General features: G+C 45.1%; 1 protein-coding gene across 1 annotated transcript in view; it reads left to right on the top strand.

The window, feature by feature from the left end:
• MRC2 (mannose receptor C-type 2) overlaps nt 1-17,632 on the top strand; it is a 323,383-nt gene that overhangs the window by 223,634 nt on the left and 82,117 nt on the right. Inside the window, exons 19-20 of the mRNA XM_078779556.1 lie at nt 23-123; nt 2,611-2,747. Coding sequence (XP_078635682.1) covers nt 23-123; nt 2,611-2,747 — 238 coding nt within the window. The remainder of the gene's footprint in view (nt 1-22; nt 124-2,610; nt 2,748-17,632) is intronic.

The following is a 17,632-nucleotide window of genomic DNA, read 5'->3' as shown; positions in this document are numbered from 1 at the left end:
TAGTATTCCTTGGTTTATTCAGGTGGTCGGATGGGAGTGAGTTGGAATATGTGGCCTGGCAACCCAAGCAGCCGAATATTGCTGGAAAAACAGACGTCTGTGTATATGTGTCAGCACACAACGGTAAGGTTCCACTATCATGGTCTATCATTTTGATTGCAAAACACAAAAACGATAGCCATTCAATATAGGCTAAATTCCACCCATCTTAACCCCCATTCAAAACATGCTAAGTTCCACCCATCCTTGCTCCCCTCCCCCCCCCCATTCAAAACATGCTAAATTCCACCCATCCTTGCCCCCCCATTCAAAACATGCTAAATTCCACCCATCCTTGTCTCCATTCAAAACATGCTAAATTCTACCCATCCTCACCCCCATTCAAAACAAGCTTATTTTCCACCCATCCTCACCCCCATTCAAAACATGTTTATTTTCCACCCATCCTCGCCCTCATTCAAAACATGCTAAATTCCACCCATCCTCGCCCTCATTCAAAACATGCTAAGTTCCACCCATCCTCACCCCCATTCAAAACAAGCTTATTTTCCACCCATCCTCGTCTCCATTCAAAACATGCTAAATTCCACCCATCCTTGCCCCCCCCCCCCCCCCCCCATTCAAAACAGGTGAAATTCCACCCATCCTCACCCCCATTCAAAACATGCTAAGTTCCACCCATCCTCGTCTCCATTCAAAACATGCTAAGTTACACCCATCTTCGCCCCCATTCAAAACAGGCGAAATTCCACCCATCCTCACCCCCATTCAAAACATGCTAAGTTCCACCCATCCTCGTCTCCATTCAAAACATGCTAAGTTCCACCCATCCTCGCCCCCATTCAAAACATGCTAAATTCTACCCATCCTCGCCCCCATTCAAAACATGCTAAATTCTACCCATCCTCGCCCCCATTCAAAACATGCTAAGTTCCACCCATCCTCGCCCCCATTCAAAACATGCTAAGTTCCACCCATCCTCGCCCCCATTCAAAACATGCTAAGTTCCACCCATCCTCGCCCCCATTCAAAACATGCTAAATTCTACCCATCCTTGTCCCCCATTCAAAACATGCTAAATTCCACCCATCCTTGTCCCCCATTCAAAACATGCTAAATTCCACCCATCCTCACCCCCATTCAAAACATGCTAAGTTGCACCCATCTTCACCCCCATTCAAAACATGCTAAGTTCTACCCATCCTCGCCCCCATTCAAAACATGCTAAATTCTACCCATCCTTGTCCCCCATTCAAAACATGCTAAATTCCACCCACCTTTTTTGTGTAAAGCGGTGATGTTGCTGATTTCCAAGATGCTGGCAGATGACCTTGAGCAACAGAGAGGGTGATAAGAACAGAGAGAGGGTGAGATAGAGCGGCAGAGCCGGATTTTAGGGACCGTGGCCTGATGCCGTCTGGTCCAATTGCAGAATCAGAGTCGAGGTTTGACAAAAACTCCTCCACTTTGTCAGGAGAGAAGGACACAGAGTCCAGGAGCAGTTGGGTTCGACTGGATAAGGTGGGAACAGAGAGAGATGGGTTTGGGACACAAGATTTTGAAGCAAAAACACAGAGTTGAGGCATTCGGCTTTTTCACGTGCGGTCTCAACTGTGTAGCCGTTTGAGGTGAGGGAGGGGATGGAGGGGGAACAAGCAGCAGAAATAGATTTGACCAGATGCCACCAGGATTTGGAGGAGGTTGTTCGGAAAAATGGCTTCCAAAGCCGGTTCTATTCCATTTGGCAACGATCGAATACTGCAGAGCCATTGTTTTTGCTCTACCGGCTGAACTTTTGACTGCACGAGATGCACTTGATCGATAATGTCGTATCATTAGATTCCAATATTTTCTGATCGAAAACGGATATAAAAACCAGAGCGGCCTCATGTGCCCTTCCTGGTCGGGCAACGCCGTTCTCTATTTCATCATACATGTAACACGTAACATTATGGGATAATTTTATAATAAACGGACTCCTCTGCTCTAATTTCAATATTGTAAACACTTCCATAGATCTGGATATGGATCTGGATACTAGAATTTTAAAAGTGATTCTTCACCATTGGGAGATGGCGCCAAACATGATACATAGCACGATATTACAAGAAGTTGTGGACACATTTAGACAAAACTTGGTGGATGAGTTGTGTTGGTGACGAGAACAAGCCGATTCGATTTTGGTTCTGGTCTGGATCCAGATCTGACCTATCGGTGGGATACAAAACGTAAACGGATCCGCATATGGCTGAGGTCTGCTCTCCACCGAGTGTTGTCATAGTAACAAAAACCCTCAACCGCAACCCTACTCACTACTCCAAGCCTCCACCCTCCGTTTCCCCCTCTCCTGCCGACCATATCCTAATGCACGTAGTCTCACAGAGTTGTACATGAAACTACCATCGGACAAAATCATGGCCGAATGAAGTGCTCTCATCTTTGCACAACTACACTTCCCCTCGCACTTCCTCTTTACACGCAACACGAGCAACATTTCAACTACTTCTCCAATCTTTCGTGCATCTACGATGTAGTTTGATGATTGCTTTGGAATGCAAGTTTAAGGAATTGAAATAATGACCTCACGGTTTGAACCGTTCGTTTTTACAGGAACTTGGGGTGCGCAGAGCTGTGGAAAAAAGTATCCGTTTGTCTGCAAACGCCCAGACTTGAAGAAGCCGAGTGCTCGCCCTGCTGTGTCTGCGTATGCGACTTGTCCCGACAACTGGAAGGTTTTGGGAGACAAAGTAAGTTGAACGTGGTTGTAACAGCCGAAAAAGAGCTTTCTTTTCAATCACCATGATCGATCAGATGGGAAACTACGATTACAATGAACGGTAGTTTTCCATTTCACACGTGAAATTTTCTGTACTTGTTGATTGTTGTCTCTAGGTCAGTGTTGATTCATTATGTGTGTTATTGCTCCTCAAAGTAAATGCAAACACAGTTGAGTGCTGTCCAGAACATGCACTCTGTCTTATTCGGGATAAAATAGGGATTGAGCTGGGATAGTCGGGATAAAATAGGGATTGAGGTGGGATAGTCGGGATAAAATAGGGATTGAGGTGGGATAGTGGGGATAAAATAGGGATTGAGCTGGGATAGTCGGGATAAAATAGGGGTTGAGGTGGGATAGTCGGGATAAAATAGGGATTGAGCTGGGATAGTCGGGATAAAATAGGGGTTGAGCTGGGATAGTCGGGATAAAATAGGGATTGAGCTGGGATAGTCGGGATAAAATAGGGATTGAGGTGGGATAGTTGGGATAAAATAGGGATTGAGGTGGGATCGTCGGGATAAAATAGGGATTGAGGTGGGATAGTCGGGATAAAATAGGGATTGAGGTGGGATAGTCGGGATAAAATAGGGATTGAGGTGGGATAGTCGGGATAAAATAGGGATTGAGGTGGGATAGTCGGGATAAAATAGGGATTGAGGTGGGATAGTCGGGATAAAATAGGGATTGAGCTGGGATAGTCGGGATAAAATAGGGGTTGAGCTGGGATAGTCGGGATAAAATAGGGATTGAGCTGGGATAGTCGGGATAAAATAGGGATTGAGCTGGGATAGTCGGGATAAAATAGGGGTTGAGGTGGGATAGTCGGGATAAAATAGGGATTGAGGTGGGATAGTCGGGATAAAATAGGGGTTGAGCTGGGATAGTCGGGATAAAATAGGGATTGAGGTGGGATAGTCGGGATAAAATAGGGGTTGAGCTGGGATAGTCGGGATAAAATAGGGATTGAGCTGGGATAGTCGGGATAAAATAGGGATTGAGGTGGGATAGTCGGGATAAAATAGGGGTTGAGCTGGGATAGTCGGGATAAAATAGGGATTGAGCTGGGATAGTCGGGATAAAATAGGGGTTGAGGTGGGATAGTCGGGATAAAATAGGGATTGAGCTGGGATAGTCGGGATAAAATAGGGGTTGAGCTGGGATAGTCGGGATAAAATAGGGATTGAGCTGGGATAGTCGGGATAAAATAGGGATTGAGGTGGGATAGTTGGGATAAAATAGGGATTGAGGTGGGATCGTCGGGATAAAATAGGGATTGAGGTGGGATAGTCGGGATAAAATAGGGATTGAGGTGGGATAGTCGGGATAAAATAGGGATTGAGGTGGGATAGTCGGGATAAAATAGGGATTGAGGTGGGATAGTCGGGATAAAATAGGGATTGAGGTGGGATAGTCGGGATAAAATAGGGATTGAGGTGGGATAGTCGGGATAAAATAGGGATTGAGGTGGGATAGTCGGGATAAAAAAGGGGTTGAGGTGGGATAGTCGGGATAAAATAGGGATTGAGGTGGGATAGTGGGGATAAAATAGGGATTGAGGTGGGATAGTCGGGATAAAATAGGGATTGAGGTGGGATAGTCGGGATAAAATAGGGATTGAGCTGGGATAGTCGGGATAAAATAGGGGTTGAGGTGGGATAGTCGGGATAAAATAGGGGTTGAGGTGGGATAGTGGGGATAAAATAGGGATTGAGGTGGGATAGTGGGGATAAAATAGGGATTGAGGTGGGATAGTGGGGATAAAAAAGGGATTGAGGTGGGATAGTGGGGATAAAATAGGGGTTGAGGTGGGATAGTCGGGATAAAATAGGGATTGAGGTGGGATAGTCGGGATAAAATAGGGATTGAGGTGGGATAGTCGGGATAAAATAGGGATTGAGGTGGGATAGTCGGGATAAAATAGGGATTGAGGTGGGATAGTCGGGATAAAATAGGGATTGAGCTGGGATAGTCAGGATAAAATAGGGATTGAGCTGGGATAGTCGGGATAAAATAGGGATTGAGCTGGGATAGTCGGGATAAAATAGGGATTGAGCTGGGATAGTCGGGATAAAATAGGGATTGAGCTGGGATCGTCGGGATAAAATAGGGGTTGAGGTGGGATCGTCGGGATAAAATAGGGATTGAGCTGGGATAGTCGGGATAAAATAGGGATTGAGCTGGGATAGTCGGGATAAAATAGGGATTGAGGTGGGATAGTCGGGATAAAATAGGGATTGAGGTGGGATAGTCGGGATAAAATAGGGATTGAGCTGGGATAGTCGGGATAAAATAGGGATTGAGCTGGGATAGTCGGGATAAAATAGGGATTGAGCTGGGATAGTCGGGATAAAATAGGGATTGAGCTGGGATAGTCGGGATAAAATAGGGATTGAGCTGGGATAGTCGGGATAAAATAGGGATTGAGCTGGGATAGTCGGGATAAAATAGGGATTGATCTGTGATAGTCGGGATAAAATAGGGATTGAGCTGGGATAGTCGGGATAAAATAGGGATTGAGCTGGGATAGTCGGGATAAAATAGGGATTGAGGTGGGATAGTCGGGATAAAATAGGGATTGAGGTGGGATAGTCGGGATAAAATAGGGATTGAGCTGGGATAGTCGGGATAAAATAGGGATTGAGCTGGGATAGTCGGGATAAAATAGGGATTGAGCTGGGATAGTCGGGATAAAATAGGGATTGAGGTGGGATAGTCGGGATAAAATAGGGATTCAGCTGGGATAGTCGGGATAAAATAGGGATTGAGCTGGGATAGTCGGGATAAAATAGGGGTTGAGCTGGGATAGTTGGGATAAAATAGGGATTGAGGTGGGATAGTCGGGATAAAATAGGGATTGAGCTGGGATAGTCGGGATAAAATAGGGATTGAGCTGGGATCGTCGGGATAAAATAGGGATTGAGGTGGGATAGTCGGGATAAAATAGGGATTGAGCTGGGATAGTCGGGATAAAATAGGGATTGAGCTGGGATAGTCGGGATAAAATAGGGATTGAGCTGGGATAGTCGGGATAAAATAGGGATTGAGCTGGGATAGTCGGGATAAAATAGGGATTGAGCCGGGATAATCTGGGTAAAATAGGGATTGAGTCGGTATAGTCGGGATAAAATAGGGATTGAGGTGGGATAGTCGGGATAAAATAGGGATTGAGCTGGGATAGTCGGGATAAAATAGGGATTGAGCTGGGATAGTCGGGATAAAATAGGGATTGATCTGGGATAGTCGGGATAAAGTAGGGATTGAGCTGGGATAGTCTGGATAAAATAGGGATTGATCTGTGATAGTCGGGATAAAGTAGGGATTGAGCTGGGATAGTCGGGATAAAATAGGGATTGATCTGGGATAGTCGGGATAAAGTAGGGATTGAGGTGGGATACTCGGGATAAAATAGTGATTGAGCTGGGATAGTCGGGATGAAATAGGGATTGAGCCGGGATAATCTGGGTAAAATAGGGATTGAGCCGGGATAATCTGGGTAAAATAGGGATTGAGCTGGGATAGTCGGGATAAAATAGGGATTGAGCTGGGATAGTCGGGATAAAATATGGATTGATCTGGGATAGTCGGGATAAAATAGGGATTGAGCTGGGATACTCAGGATAAAATAGGGATTGAGCTGGGATAGTCGGGATAAAATAGGGATTGATCTGGGATAGTCGGGATAAAGTAGGGATTGAGCTGGGACAGTTGGGCTAAAATAGGGATTGATCTGGGATAGTCGGGATAAAATAGGGATTGATCTGGGATAGTCAGGATAAAGTAGGGATTGAGCTGGGATAGTCGGGATAAAATAGGGATTGAGGTGGGATAGTCGGGATAAAATAGGGATTGATCTGGGATAGTCGGGATAAAATAGGGATTGATCTGGGATAGTCGGGATAAAATATGGATTGATCTGGGAGAGTCGGGATAAAATAGGGATTGAGCTGGGATAGTCGGGATAAAATAGTGATTGAGCTGGGATAGTCGGGATAAAATAGGGATTGAGCCGGGATAATCGGGATAAAATAGGGATTGATCTGGGATAGTCGGGATAAAGTAGGGATTGAGCTGGGATAGTCGGGATAAAATAGGGATTGAGGTGGGATAGTCGGGATAAAATAGGGATTGATCTGGGATAGTCGGGATAAAATAGGGATTGATCTGGGATAGTCGGGATAAAATATGGATTGATCTGGGATAGTCGGGATAAAATGGGGATTGAGCTGGGATAGTCGGGATAAAATGGTGATTGAGCTGGGATAATCGAGATAAAATAGGGATTGAGCAGGGATAATCGGGATAAAATAGGGATTGAGCTGGGATAGTCGGGATAAAATAGGGATTGAGCTGGGATAGTCTGGATAAAATAGGGATTGAGCTGGGATAGTCGGGATAAAATAGTGATTGAGCTGGGATAGTCGGGATAAAATACGGATTGAGCCGGGATAATCTGGGTAAAATAGGGATTGAGCTGGGATAGTCGGGATAAAATCGGAATTGAGCTGGGATAGTCTGGATAAAATAGGGATTGAGCTGGGATAGTCGGGATAAAATACGGATTGAGCAGGGATAATCGGGATAAAATAGGGATTGAGGTGGGATAGTCGGGATAAAATAGGGATTGAGCTGGGATAGTCGGGATAAAATAGGGATTGAGCTGGGATAGTCGGGATAAAATAGGGATTGAGCTGGGATAGTCGGGATAAAATAGGGATTGAGCTGGGATAGTCGGGATAAAATAGGGATTGAGGTGGGATAGTCGGGATAAAATAGGGATTCAGCTGGGATAGTCGGGATAAAATAGGGATTGAGCTGGGATAGTCGGGATAAAATAGGGGTTGAGCTGGGATAGTTGGGATAAAATAGGGATTGAGGTGGGATAGTCGGGATAAAATAGGGATTGAGCTGGGATAGTCGGGATAAAATAGGGATTGAGCTGGGATCGTCGGGATAAAATAGGGATTGAGGTGGGATAGTCGGGATAAAATAGGGATTGAGCTGGGATAGTCGGGATAAAATAGGGATTGAGCTGGGATAGTCGGGATAAAATAGGGATTGAGCTGGGATAGTCGGGATAAAATAGGGATTGAGCTGGGATAGTCGGGATAAAATAGGGATTGAGCCGGGATAATCTGGGTAAAATAGGGATTGAGTCGGTATAGTCGGGATAAAATAGGGATTGAGGTGGGATAGTCGGGATAAAATAGGGATTGAGCTGGGATAGTCGGGATAAAATAGGGATTGAGCTGGGATAGTCGGGATAAAATAGGGATTGATCTGGGATAGTCGGGATAAAGTAGGGATTGAGCTGGGATAGTCTGGATAAAATAGGGATTGATCTGTGATAGTCGGGATAAAGTAGGGATTGAGCTGGGATAGTCGGGATAAAATAGGGATTGATCTGGGATAGTCGGGATAAAGTAGGGATTGAGGTGGGATACTCGGGATAAAATAGTGATTGAGCTGGGATAGTCGGGATGAAATAGGGATTGAGCCGGGATAATCTGGGTAAAATAGGGATTGAGCCGGGATAATCTGGGTAAAATAGGGATTGAGCTGGGATAGTCGGGATAAAATAGGGATTGAGCTGGGATAGTCGGGATAAAATATGGATTGATCTGGGATAGTCGGGATAAAATAGGGATTGAGCTGGGATACTCAGGATAAAATAGGGATTGAGCTGGGATAGTCGGGATAAAATAGGGATTGATCTGGGATAGTCGGGATAAAGTAGGGATTGAGCTGGGACAGTCGGGCTAAAATAGGGATTGATCTGGGATAGTCGGGATAAAATAGGGATTGATCTGGGATAGTCAGGATAAAGTAGGGATTGAGCTGGGATAGTCGGGATAAAATAGGGATTGAGGTGGGATAGTCGGGATAAAATAGGGATTGATCTGGGATAGTCGGGATAAAATAGGGATTGATCTGGGATAGTCGGGATAAAATATGGATTGATCTGGGAGAGTCGGGATAAAATAGGGATTGAGCTGGGATAGTCGGGATAAAATAGTGATTGAGCTGGGATAGTCGGGATAAAATAGGGATTGAGCCGGGATAATCGGGATAAAATAGGGATTGATCTGGGATAGTCGGGATAAAGTAGGGATTGAGCTGGGATAGTCGGGATAAAATAGGGATTGAGGTGGGATAGTCGGGATAAAATAGGGATTGATCTGGGATAGTCGGGATAAAATAGGGATTGATCTGGGATAGTCGGGATAAAATATGGATTGATCTGGGATAGTCGGGATAAAATGGGGATTGAGCTGGGATAGTCGGGATAAAATGGTGATTGAGCTGGGATAATCGAGATAAAATAGGGATTGAGCAGGGATAATCGGGATAAAATAGGGATTGAGCTGGGATAGTCGGGATAAAATAGGGATTGAGCTGGGATAGTCTGGATAAAATAGGGATTGAGCTGGGATAGTCGGGATAAAATAGTGATTGAGCTGGGATAGTCGGGATAAAATACGGATTGAGCCGGGATAATCTGGGTAAAATAGGGATTGAGCTGGGATAGTCGGGATAAAATCGGAATTGAGCTGGGATAGTCTGGATAAAATAGGGATTGAGCTGGGATAGTCGGGATAAAATAGGGATTGAGGTGGGATAGTCAGGATAAAATAGGGATTGAGGTGGGATCGTCAGAATAAAATAGGGATTGAGGTGGGATAGTCGGGATAAAATAGGGATTGAGCTGGGATAGTCGGGATAAAATAGGGATTGAGCTGGGATAGTCGGGATAAAATAGGGATCGAGGTGGGATAGTCGGGATAAAATAGGGGTTGAGGTGGGATAGTCGGGATAAAATAGGGATTGAGCTGGGATAGTCGGGATAAAATAGGGATTGAGCTGGGATAGTCGGGATAAAATAGGGATTGATCTGGGATAGTCGGGATAAAGTAGGGATTGAGCTGGGATCGTCTGGATAAAATAGGGATTGATCTGTGATAGTCGGGATAAAGTAGGGATTGAGCTGGGATAGTCAGGATAAAATAGGGATTGATCTGGGATAGTCGGGATAAAGTAGGGATTGAGGTGGGATAGTCGGGATAAAATAGTGATTGAGCTGGGATAGTCGGGATGAAATAGGGATTGAGCCGGGATAATCTGGGTAAAATAGGGATTGAGCCGGGATAATCTGGGTAAAATAGGGATTGAGCTGGGATAGTCGGGATAAAATAGGGATTGAGCTGGGATAGTCGGGATAAAATATGGATTGATCTGGGATAGTCGGGATAAAATAGGGATTGAGCTGGGATACTCAGGATAAAATAGGGATTGAGCTGGGATAGTCGGGATAAAATAGGGATTGAGCTGGGATAGTCGGGATAAAATAGGGATTGAGGTGGGATAGTCGGGATAAAATAGGGATTGAGCTGGGATAGTCGGGATAAAATAGGGATTGAGGTGGGATAGTCGGGATAAAATAGGGATTGAGCTGGGATAGTCGGGATGAAATAGGGGTTGAGCTGGGATAGTTGGGATAAAATAGGGATTGAGGTGGGATAGTCGGGATAAAATAGGGATTGAGCTGGGATAGTCGGGATAAAATAGGGATTGAGCTGGGATCGTCGGGATAAAATAGGGATTGAGGTGGGATAGTTGGGATAAAATAGGGATTGAGCTGGGATAGTCGGGATAAAATAGGGATTGAGCTGGGATAGTCGGGATAAAATAGGGATTGAGCTGGGATAGTCGGGATAAAATAGGGATTGAGCTGGGATAGTCGGGATAAAATAGGGATTGAGCCGGGATAATCTGGGTAAAATAGGGATTGAGCCGGTATAGTCGGGATAAAATAGGGATTGAGGTGGGATAGTCGGGATAAAATAGGGATTGAGCTGGGATAGTCGGGATAAAATAGGGATTGAGCTGGGATAGTCGGGATAAAATAGGGATTGATCTGGGATAGTCGGGATAAAGTAGGGATTGAGCTGGGATAGTCTGGATAAAATAGGGATTGATCTGTGATAGTCGGGATAAAGTAGGGATTGAGCTGGGATAGTCGGGATAAAATAGGGATTGATCTGGGATAGTCGGGATAAAGTAGGGATTGAGGTGGGATAGTCGGGATAAAATAGTGATTGAGCTGGGATAGTCGGGATGAAATAGGGATTGAGCCGGGATAATCTGGGTAAAATAGGGATTGAGCCGGGATAATCTGGGTAAAATAGGGATTGAGCTGGGATAGTCGGGATAAAATAGGGATTGAGCTGGGATAGTCGGGATAAAATATGGATTGATCTGGGATAGTCGGGATAAAATAGGGATTGAGCTGGGATACTCGGGATAAAATAGGGATTGAGCTGGGATAGTCGGGATAAAATAGGGATTGATCTGGGATAGTCGGGATAAAGTAGGGATTGAGCTGGGACAGTCGGGCTAAAATAGGGATTGATCTGGGATAGTCGGGATAAAATAGGGATTGATCTGGGATAGTCAGGATAAAGTAGGGATTGAGCTGGGATAGTCGGGATAAAATAGGGATTGAGGTGGGATAGTCGGGATAAAATAGGGATTGATCTGGGATAGTCGGGATAAAATAGGGATTGATCTGGGATAGTCGGGATAAAATATGGATTGATCTGGGAGAGTCGGGATAAAATAGGGATTGAGCTGGGATAGTCGGGATAAAATAGTGATTGAGCTGGGATAGTCGGGATAAAATAGGGATTGAGCCGGGATAATCGGGATAAAATAGGGATTGATCTGGGATAGTCGGGATAAAGTAGGGATTGAGCTGGGATAGTCGGGATAAAATAGGGATTGAGGTGGGATAGTCGGGATAAAATAGGGATTGATCTGGGATAGTCGGGATAAAATAGGGATTGATCTGGGATAGTCGGGATAAAATATGGATTGATCTGGGATAGTCGGGATAAAATGGGGATTGAGCTGGGATAGTCGGGATAAAATGGTGATTGAGCTGGGATAATCGAGATAAAATAGGGATTGAGCAGGGATAATCGGGATAAAATAGGGATTGAGCTGGGATAGTCGGGATAAAATAGGGATTGAGCTGGGATAGTCTGGATAAAATAGGGATTGAGCTGGGATAGTCGGGATAAAATAGTGATTGAGCTGGGATAGTCGGGATAAAATACGGATTGAGCCGGGATAATCTGGGTAAAATAGGGATTGAGCTGGGATAGTCGGGATAAAATCGGAATTGAGCTGGGATAGTCTGGATAAAATAGGGATTGAGCTGGGATAGTCGGGATAAAATACGGATTGAGCAGGGATAATCGGGATAAAATAGGGATTGAGGTGGGATAGTCGGGATAAAATAGGGATTGAGCTGGGATAGTCGGGATAAAATAGGGATTGAGCTCGGATAGTCGGGATAAAATAGGGATTGAGGTGGGATAGTCAGGATAAAATAGGGATTGAGGTGGGATCGTCGGAATAAAATAGGGATTGAGGTGGGATAGTCGGGATAAAATAGGGATTGAGCTGGGATAGTCGGGATAAAATAGGGATTGAGCTGGGATAGTCGGGATAAAATAGGGATCGAGGTGGGATAGTCGGGATAAAATAGGGGTTGAGGTGGGATAGTCGGGATAAAATAGGGATTGAGCTGGGATAGTCGGGATAAAATAGGGATTGAGCTGGGATAGTCGGGATAAAATAGGGATTGATCTGGGATAGTCGGGATAAAGTAGGGATTGAGCTGGGATCGTCTGGATAAAATAGGGATTGATCTGTGATAGTCGGGATAAAGTAGGGATTGAGCTGGGATAGTCAGGATAAAATAGGGATTGATCTGGGATAGTCGGGATAAAGTAGGGATTGAGGTGGGATAGTCGGGATAAAATAGTGATTGAGCTGGGATAGTCGGGATGAAATAGGGATTGAGCCGGGATAATCTGGGTAAAATAGGGATTGAGCCGGGATAATCTGGGTAAAATAGGGATTGAGCTGGGATAGTCGGGATAAAATAGGGATTGAGCTGGGATAGTCGGGATAAAATATGGATTGATCTGGGATAGTCGGGATAAAATAGGGATTGAGCTGGGATACTCGGGATAAAATAGGGATTGAGCTGGGATAGTCGGGATAAAATAGGGATTGAGCTGGGATAGTCGGGATAAAATAGGGATTGATCTGGGATAGTCGGGATAAAGTAGGGATTGAGCTGGGACAGTCGGGCTAAAATAGGGATTGATCTGGGATAGTCGGGATAAAATAGGGATTGATATGGTATAGTCGGGATAAAGTAGGGATTGAGCTGGGATAGTCGAGATAAAATAGGGATTGAGGTGGGATAGTCGGGATAAAATAGGGATTGATCTGGGATAGTCGGGATAAAATAGGGATTGATCTGGGATATTCGGGATAAAATATGGATTGATCTGGGAGAGTCGGGATAAAATAGGGATTGAGCTGGGATAGTCGGGATAAAATAGTGATTGAGCTGGGATAGTCGGGATAAAATAGGGATTGAGCCGGGATAATCGGGATAAAATAGGGATTGATCTGGGAGAGTCGGGATAAAATAGGGATTGAGCTGGGATAGTCGGGATAAAATAGGGGTTGAGGTGGGATAGTCGGGATAAAATAGGGATTGATCTGGGACAGTCGGGATAAAATAGGGATTGATCTGGGATAGTCGGGATAAAATATGGATTGATCTGGGATAGTTGGGATAAAATAGGGATTGAGCTGGGATAGTCGGGATAAAATAGTGATTGAGCTGGGATAATCGAGATAAAATAGGGATTGAGCAGGGATAGTCGGGATAAAATAGTGATTGAGCTGGGATAGTCGGGATAAAATAGTGATTGAGCTGGGATAGTCGGGATAAAATACGGATTGAGCCGGGATAATCGGTAAAATAGGGATTGAGCTGGGATAGTCGGGATAAAATAGGGATTGAGCTGGGATAGTCGGGATAAAATAGTGACTGAGCTGGGATAGTCGGGATAAAATACGGATTGAGCCGGGATAATCTGGGTAAAATAGGGATTGAGCTGGGATAGTCGGGATAAAATCGGAATTGACCTGGGATAGTCTGGATAAAATAGGGATTGAGCTGGGATAGTCGGGATAAAATACAGATTGAGCAGGGATAATCGGGATAAAATAGGGATTGAGCTGGGATAGTCTGGATAAAATAGGGATTGAGCTGGGATAGTCGGGATAAAATAGTGATTGAGCTGGGATAGTCGGGATAAAATACGGATTGAGCCGGGATAATCTGGGTAAAATAGGGATTGAGCTGGGATAGTCGGGATAAAATCGGAATTGAGCTGGGATAGTCTGGATAAAATAGGGATTGAGCTGGGATGGTCGGGATAAAATAGGGATTGAGCAGGGATAATCGGGATAAAATAGGGATTGAGCTGGGATAGTCGGGATAAAATATGGATTGAGCTGGGATAGTCGGGATAAAATAGGGATTGAGCTGGGATAGTCGGGATAAAATAGGGATTGAGGTGGGATAGTCGGGATAAAATAGGGATTGAGCTGGGATAGTCGGGATAAAATAGGGATTGAGCTGGGATAGTCGGGATAAAATAGGGATTGAGCTGCGATAGTCGGGATAATATAGGGATTGAGCTGGGATAGTCGGGATAAAATAGGGATTGATCTGCGATAGTCGTGATAAAGTAGGGATTGAGCTGGGATAGTCGTGATAAAGTAGGGATTGAAGTGGGATAATCTGGGTAAAATAGGGATTGAGGTGGGATAGTTGGGATAAAATAGGGATCGAGCCAGGTTAGTCGAGGTAAAATAGGGATCGAGCTGGTATTGTCTCGGTAAAATAGGGATCGAGCTGGGATAGTTGGGGGAAATTAGGGATCGAGCTGGGATAGTCGGGATAAAATATGGATTGAGCCTGGATATTCTCGGTAAAATAGGGATCGAGCCAGGTTATTCGAGGTAAAATAGGGATCGAGCTGGGATAGTCTCGGTAAAATATGGATCGAGCTGGGATAGTTGGGGGAAAATAGGGATCGAGCTGGGATAGTTGGGGGAAAATAGGGATCGAGCTGGGATAATCTTGGTTAAATAGGGATCGAGCCGGGTTAGTTGAAGTAAAATAGGGATCGAGCTGGGATAGTTGAAGTAAAATAGGGATCGAGCCAGGTTAGTCGAGGTAAAATAGGGATCGAGCTGGGATAGTTGAAGTAAAATAGGGATCGAGCCAGGTTAGTCGAGGTAAAATAGGGATCGAGCTGGGATAGTTGGGGGAAAATAGGGATCGAGCTGGGATAGTTGGGGGAAAATGGGGATTGAGCTGGGTTAGTCTCGGTAAAATAGGGATCGAGCTGGGATAGTTGGGGGAAAATAGGGATCGAGCTGGGATAATCTCGGTAAAATAGGGATCGAGCTGGGATAGTTGGGGGAAAATAGGGATCGAGCTGGGATAATCTCAGTAAAATAGGGATCGAGCTGGGATAATCTCGGTAAAATAGGGATCGAGCCGGGTTAGTTGAAGTAAAATAGGGATCGAGCTGGGATAGTTGAAGTAAAATAGGGATCGAGCCAGGTTAGTCGAGGTAAAATAGGGATCGAGCTGGGATAGTTGAAGTAAAATAGGGATCGAGCCAGGTTAGTCGAGGTAAAATAGGGATCGAGCTGGGATAGTTGGGGGAAAATAGGGATCGAGCTGGGATAGTTGGGGGAAAATAGGGATTGAGCTGGGTTAGTCTCGGTAAAATAGGGATCGAGCTGGGATAGTTGGGGGAAAATAGGGATCGAGCTGGGATAATCTCGGTAAAATAGGGATCGAGCCGGGTTAGTTGAAGTAAAATAGGGATCGAGCTGGGATAGTTGAAGTAAAATAGGGATCGAGCCAGGTTAGTCGAGGTAAAATAGGGATCGAGCTGGGATAGTTGAAGTAAAATAGGGATCGAGCCAGGTTAGTCGAGGTAAAATAGGGATCGAGCTGGGATAGTTGAAGTAAAATAGGGATCGAGCCAGGTTAGTCGAGGTAAAATAGGGATCGAGCTGGGATAGTTGAAGTAAAATAGGGATCGAGCCAGGTTAGTCGAGGTAAAATAGGGATCGAGCTGGGATAATTGGGGGAAAATAGGGATCGAGCTGGGATAGTTGGGGGAAAATAAGGATCGAGCTGGGATAGTCTCGGTAAGATAGGGATCGAGCCAGGTTGGTTGAAGTAAAATAGGGATCGAGCCGAGATAGTTGAGGTAAAATAGGGATCGAACCTGGATAGTTGGGGAAAATAGGGATTGAGCTGGGATATTTGGGGTAAAATAGGGATTGAGCAGGGATATTTGGGGTACTAAACATACTATTTATCAATATATTTGATGGTGATGTGTGCCATAAGAAAATTAAGTTATTCCCTGAAATAGAACAATTAGAACATCAACAAATATTTTTTGGCTCTCCATACAAGTTCAAAGAAAATATGAGTGTTTTAGAATCAATGAAGGGTTTGGGGGTGTATTGAGGATTTAACCTTTGGTAATGGTTTAGATGGGGAAGGGAAAAATAGACGGATTTTTGGGGTTTTTGGGTGGGTGGTCCATAAGTTCCAAGGCATTTTCCCCATTCACTTCAATGTAAAATTGGGTGTACTTTAGAACCCCCATTTCCCCCCTACTCCCCTCACCCCTCCCCTTCAAATCTCTGCCTCACCCCTCCCTTTCACAACTCCCCCCTCAACCTTCCCTTTCAAACGTCCCCTACACTCCTCTTCAAAATTCCCACCTCACCCTTCCCTTTCAAAACTATACCCCTCATCCCTCCCTTTCAAATCTCCCCTCTCACCCCAATTCTCCAAAGTTGCCTCTTAACTCATCCGCAAAGCTGCCTCCTCTCCACCCTCTCTCTCTCTTCCAACTCATTCTTCCACCTCCTCCAATCTTCTACTTCCCTCTGCCCCATTCATATTACACCTCATTGTGCCTCATCCCATCACCACCTTTCCTCTTGTCTTCCTCCTTATCCTGCCGTCTCTCCTTGCTCTTCTGCAATCTCTGACTCACTGTCAACTGCTCTCCCTACCTCCTCCTCTCCCCCACCCCTCCCCTCTCTTGTACCTGATGCTCCCCCTCCTTCTTCCTTCAAGGTATGGACCTGAAACATCCGGGGCCTTCGCGAAAAAACAGGACTAATCTCTCAATCCAGGTTGTTTCTCAAAAAAACATACTTAAACTGCTTAACAGAAACTTTCCTCCTTTAAGATGTTCCTGACTCCTTGCTGTCTCTCCCCGGTTACTCCCTCCTCTGATATGATAGACCCAAGCCTCGTCCTAGTGGTGGAGTTTCACTGTACATAAAAAGATTCCATATTTCACTCTCTGTGTACTGCTCTTAAACCTCCCAATCCCCATGAGTATCTCTGGCTATGGCTTCCCATCTGCTCCCATCTTTTGTTCATATGTGTGTTGTACCGTCCACCAAACAGTGATGACTCCATCTGCATCTCTCTGTCTGACAACATGGACCAACTTCTATCCACTCATCCCAACTCTCTCTTCCTCATATGTGGCGACTTCAACTGTCATCATGCCCCACACACTCCTCTGGGTGTGGGTTCCTCTATCACCAGTGATGGCATCTCAGCAAAGGACTTCTGCGACTCATTGGGACTGACACAATCTGTCAATTTCCCGACCCGGATCTCTGTCAATGGAGCATCTTCTGTTCTAAACTTGGTTATGACTAACTTCCCTGCAAATGTCTGCTGCTCTTCTTCTGCTCCAATCGGTTCTTCTGATCATGGCGGACTTCTGGCAGACTTCCTCTCTAGTCGTAGTCAACGTGTGGCCCTGAATGGGTTTCTCTCATCTCCTCTTCCTGTTCAGGCTGGAGTTCCCCAAGGCAGTGTTCTGGGCCCTGTGCTTTTTCTGGTCTTCATCAATGATCTCT

Source organism: Myxine glutinosa, chromosome 6 (genome assembly GCF_964187855.1).
Source record: "Myxine glutinosa chromosome 6, kmMyxGlut1.1, whole genome shotgun sequence".
Classification (NCBI taxonomy): Eukaryota; Metazoa; Chordata; class Myxini; order Myxiniformes; family Myxinidae; genus Myxine; species Myxine glutinosa.
This window is presented reverse-complemented; position numbering and strand designations above follow the sequence as displayed.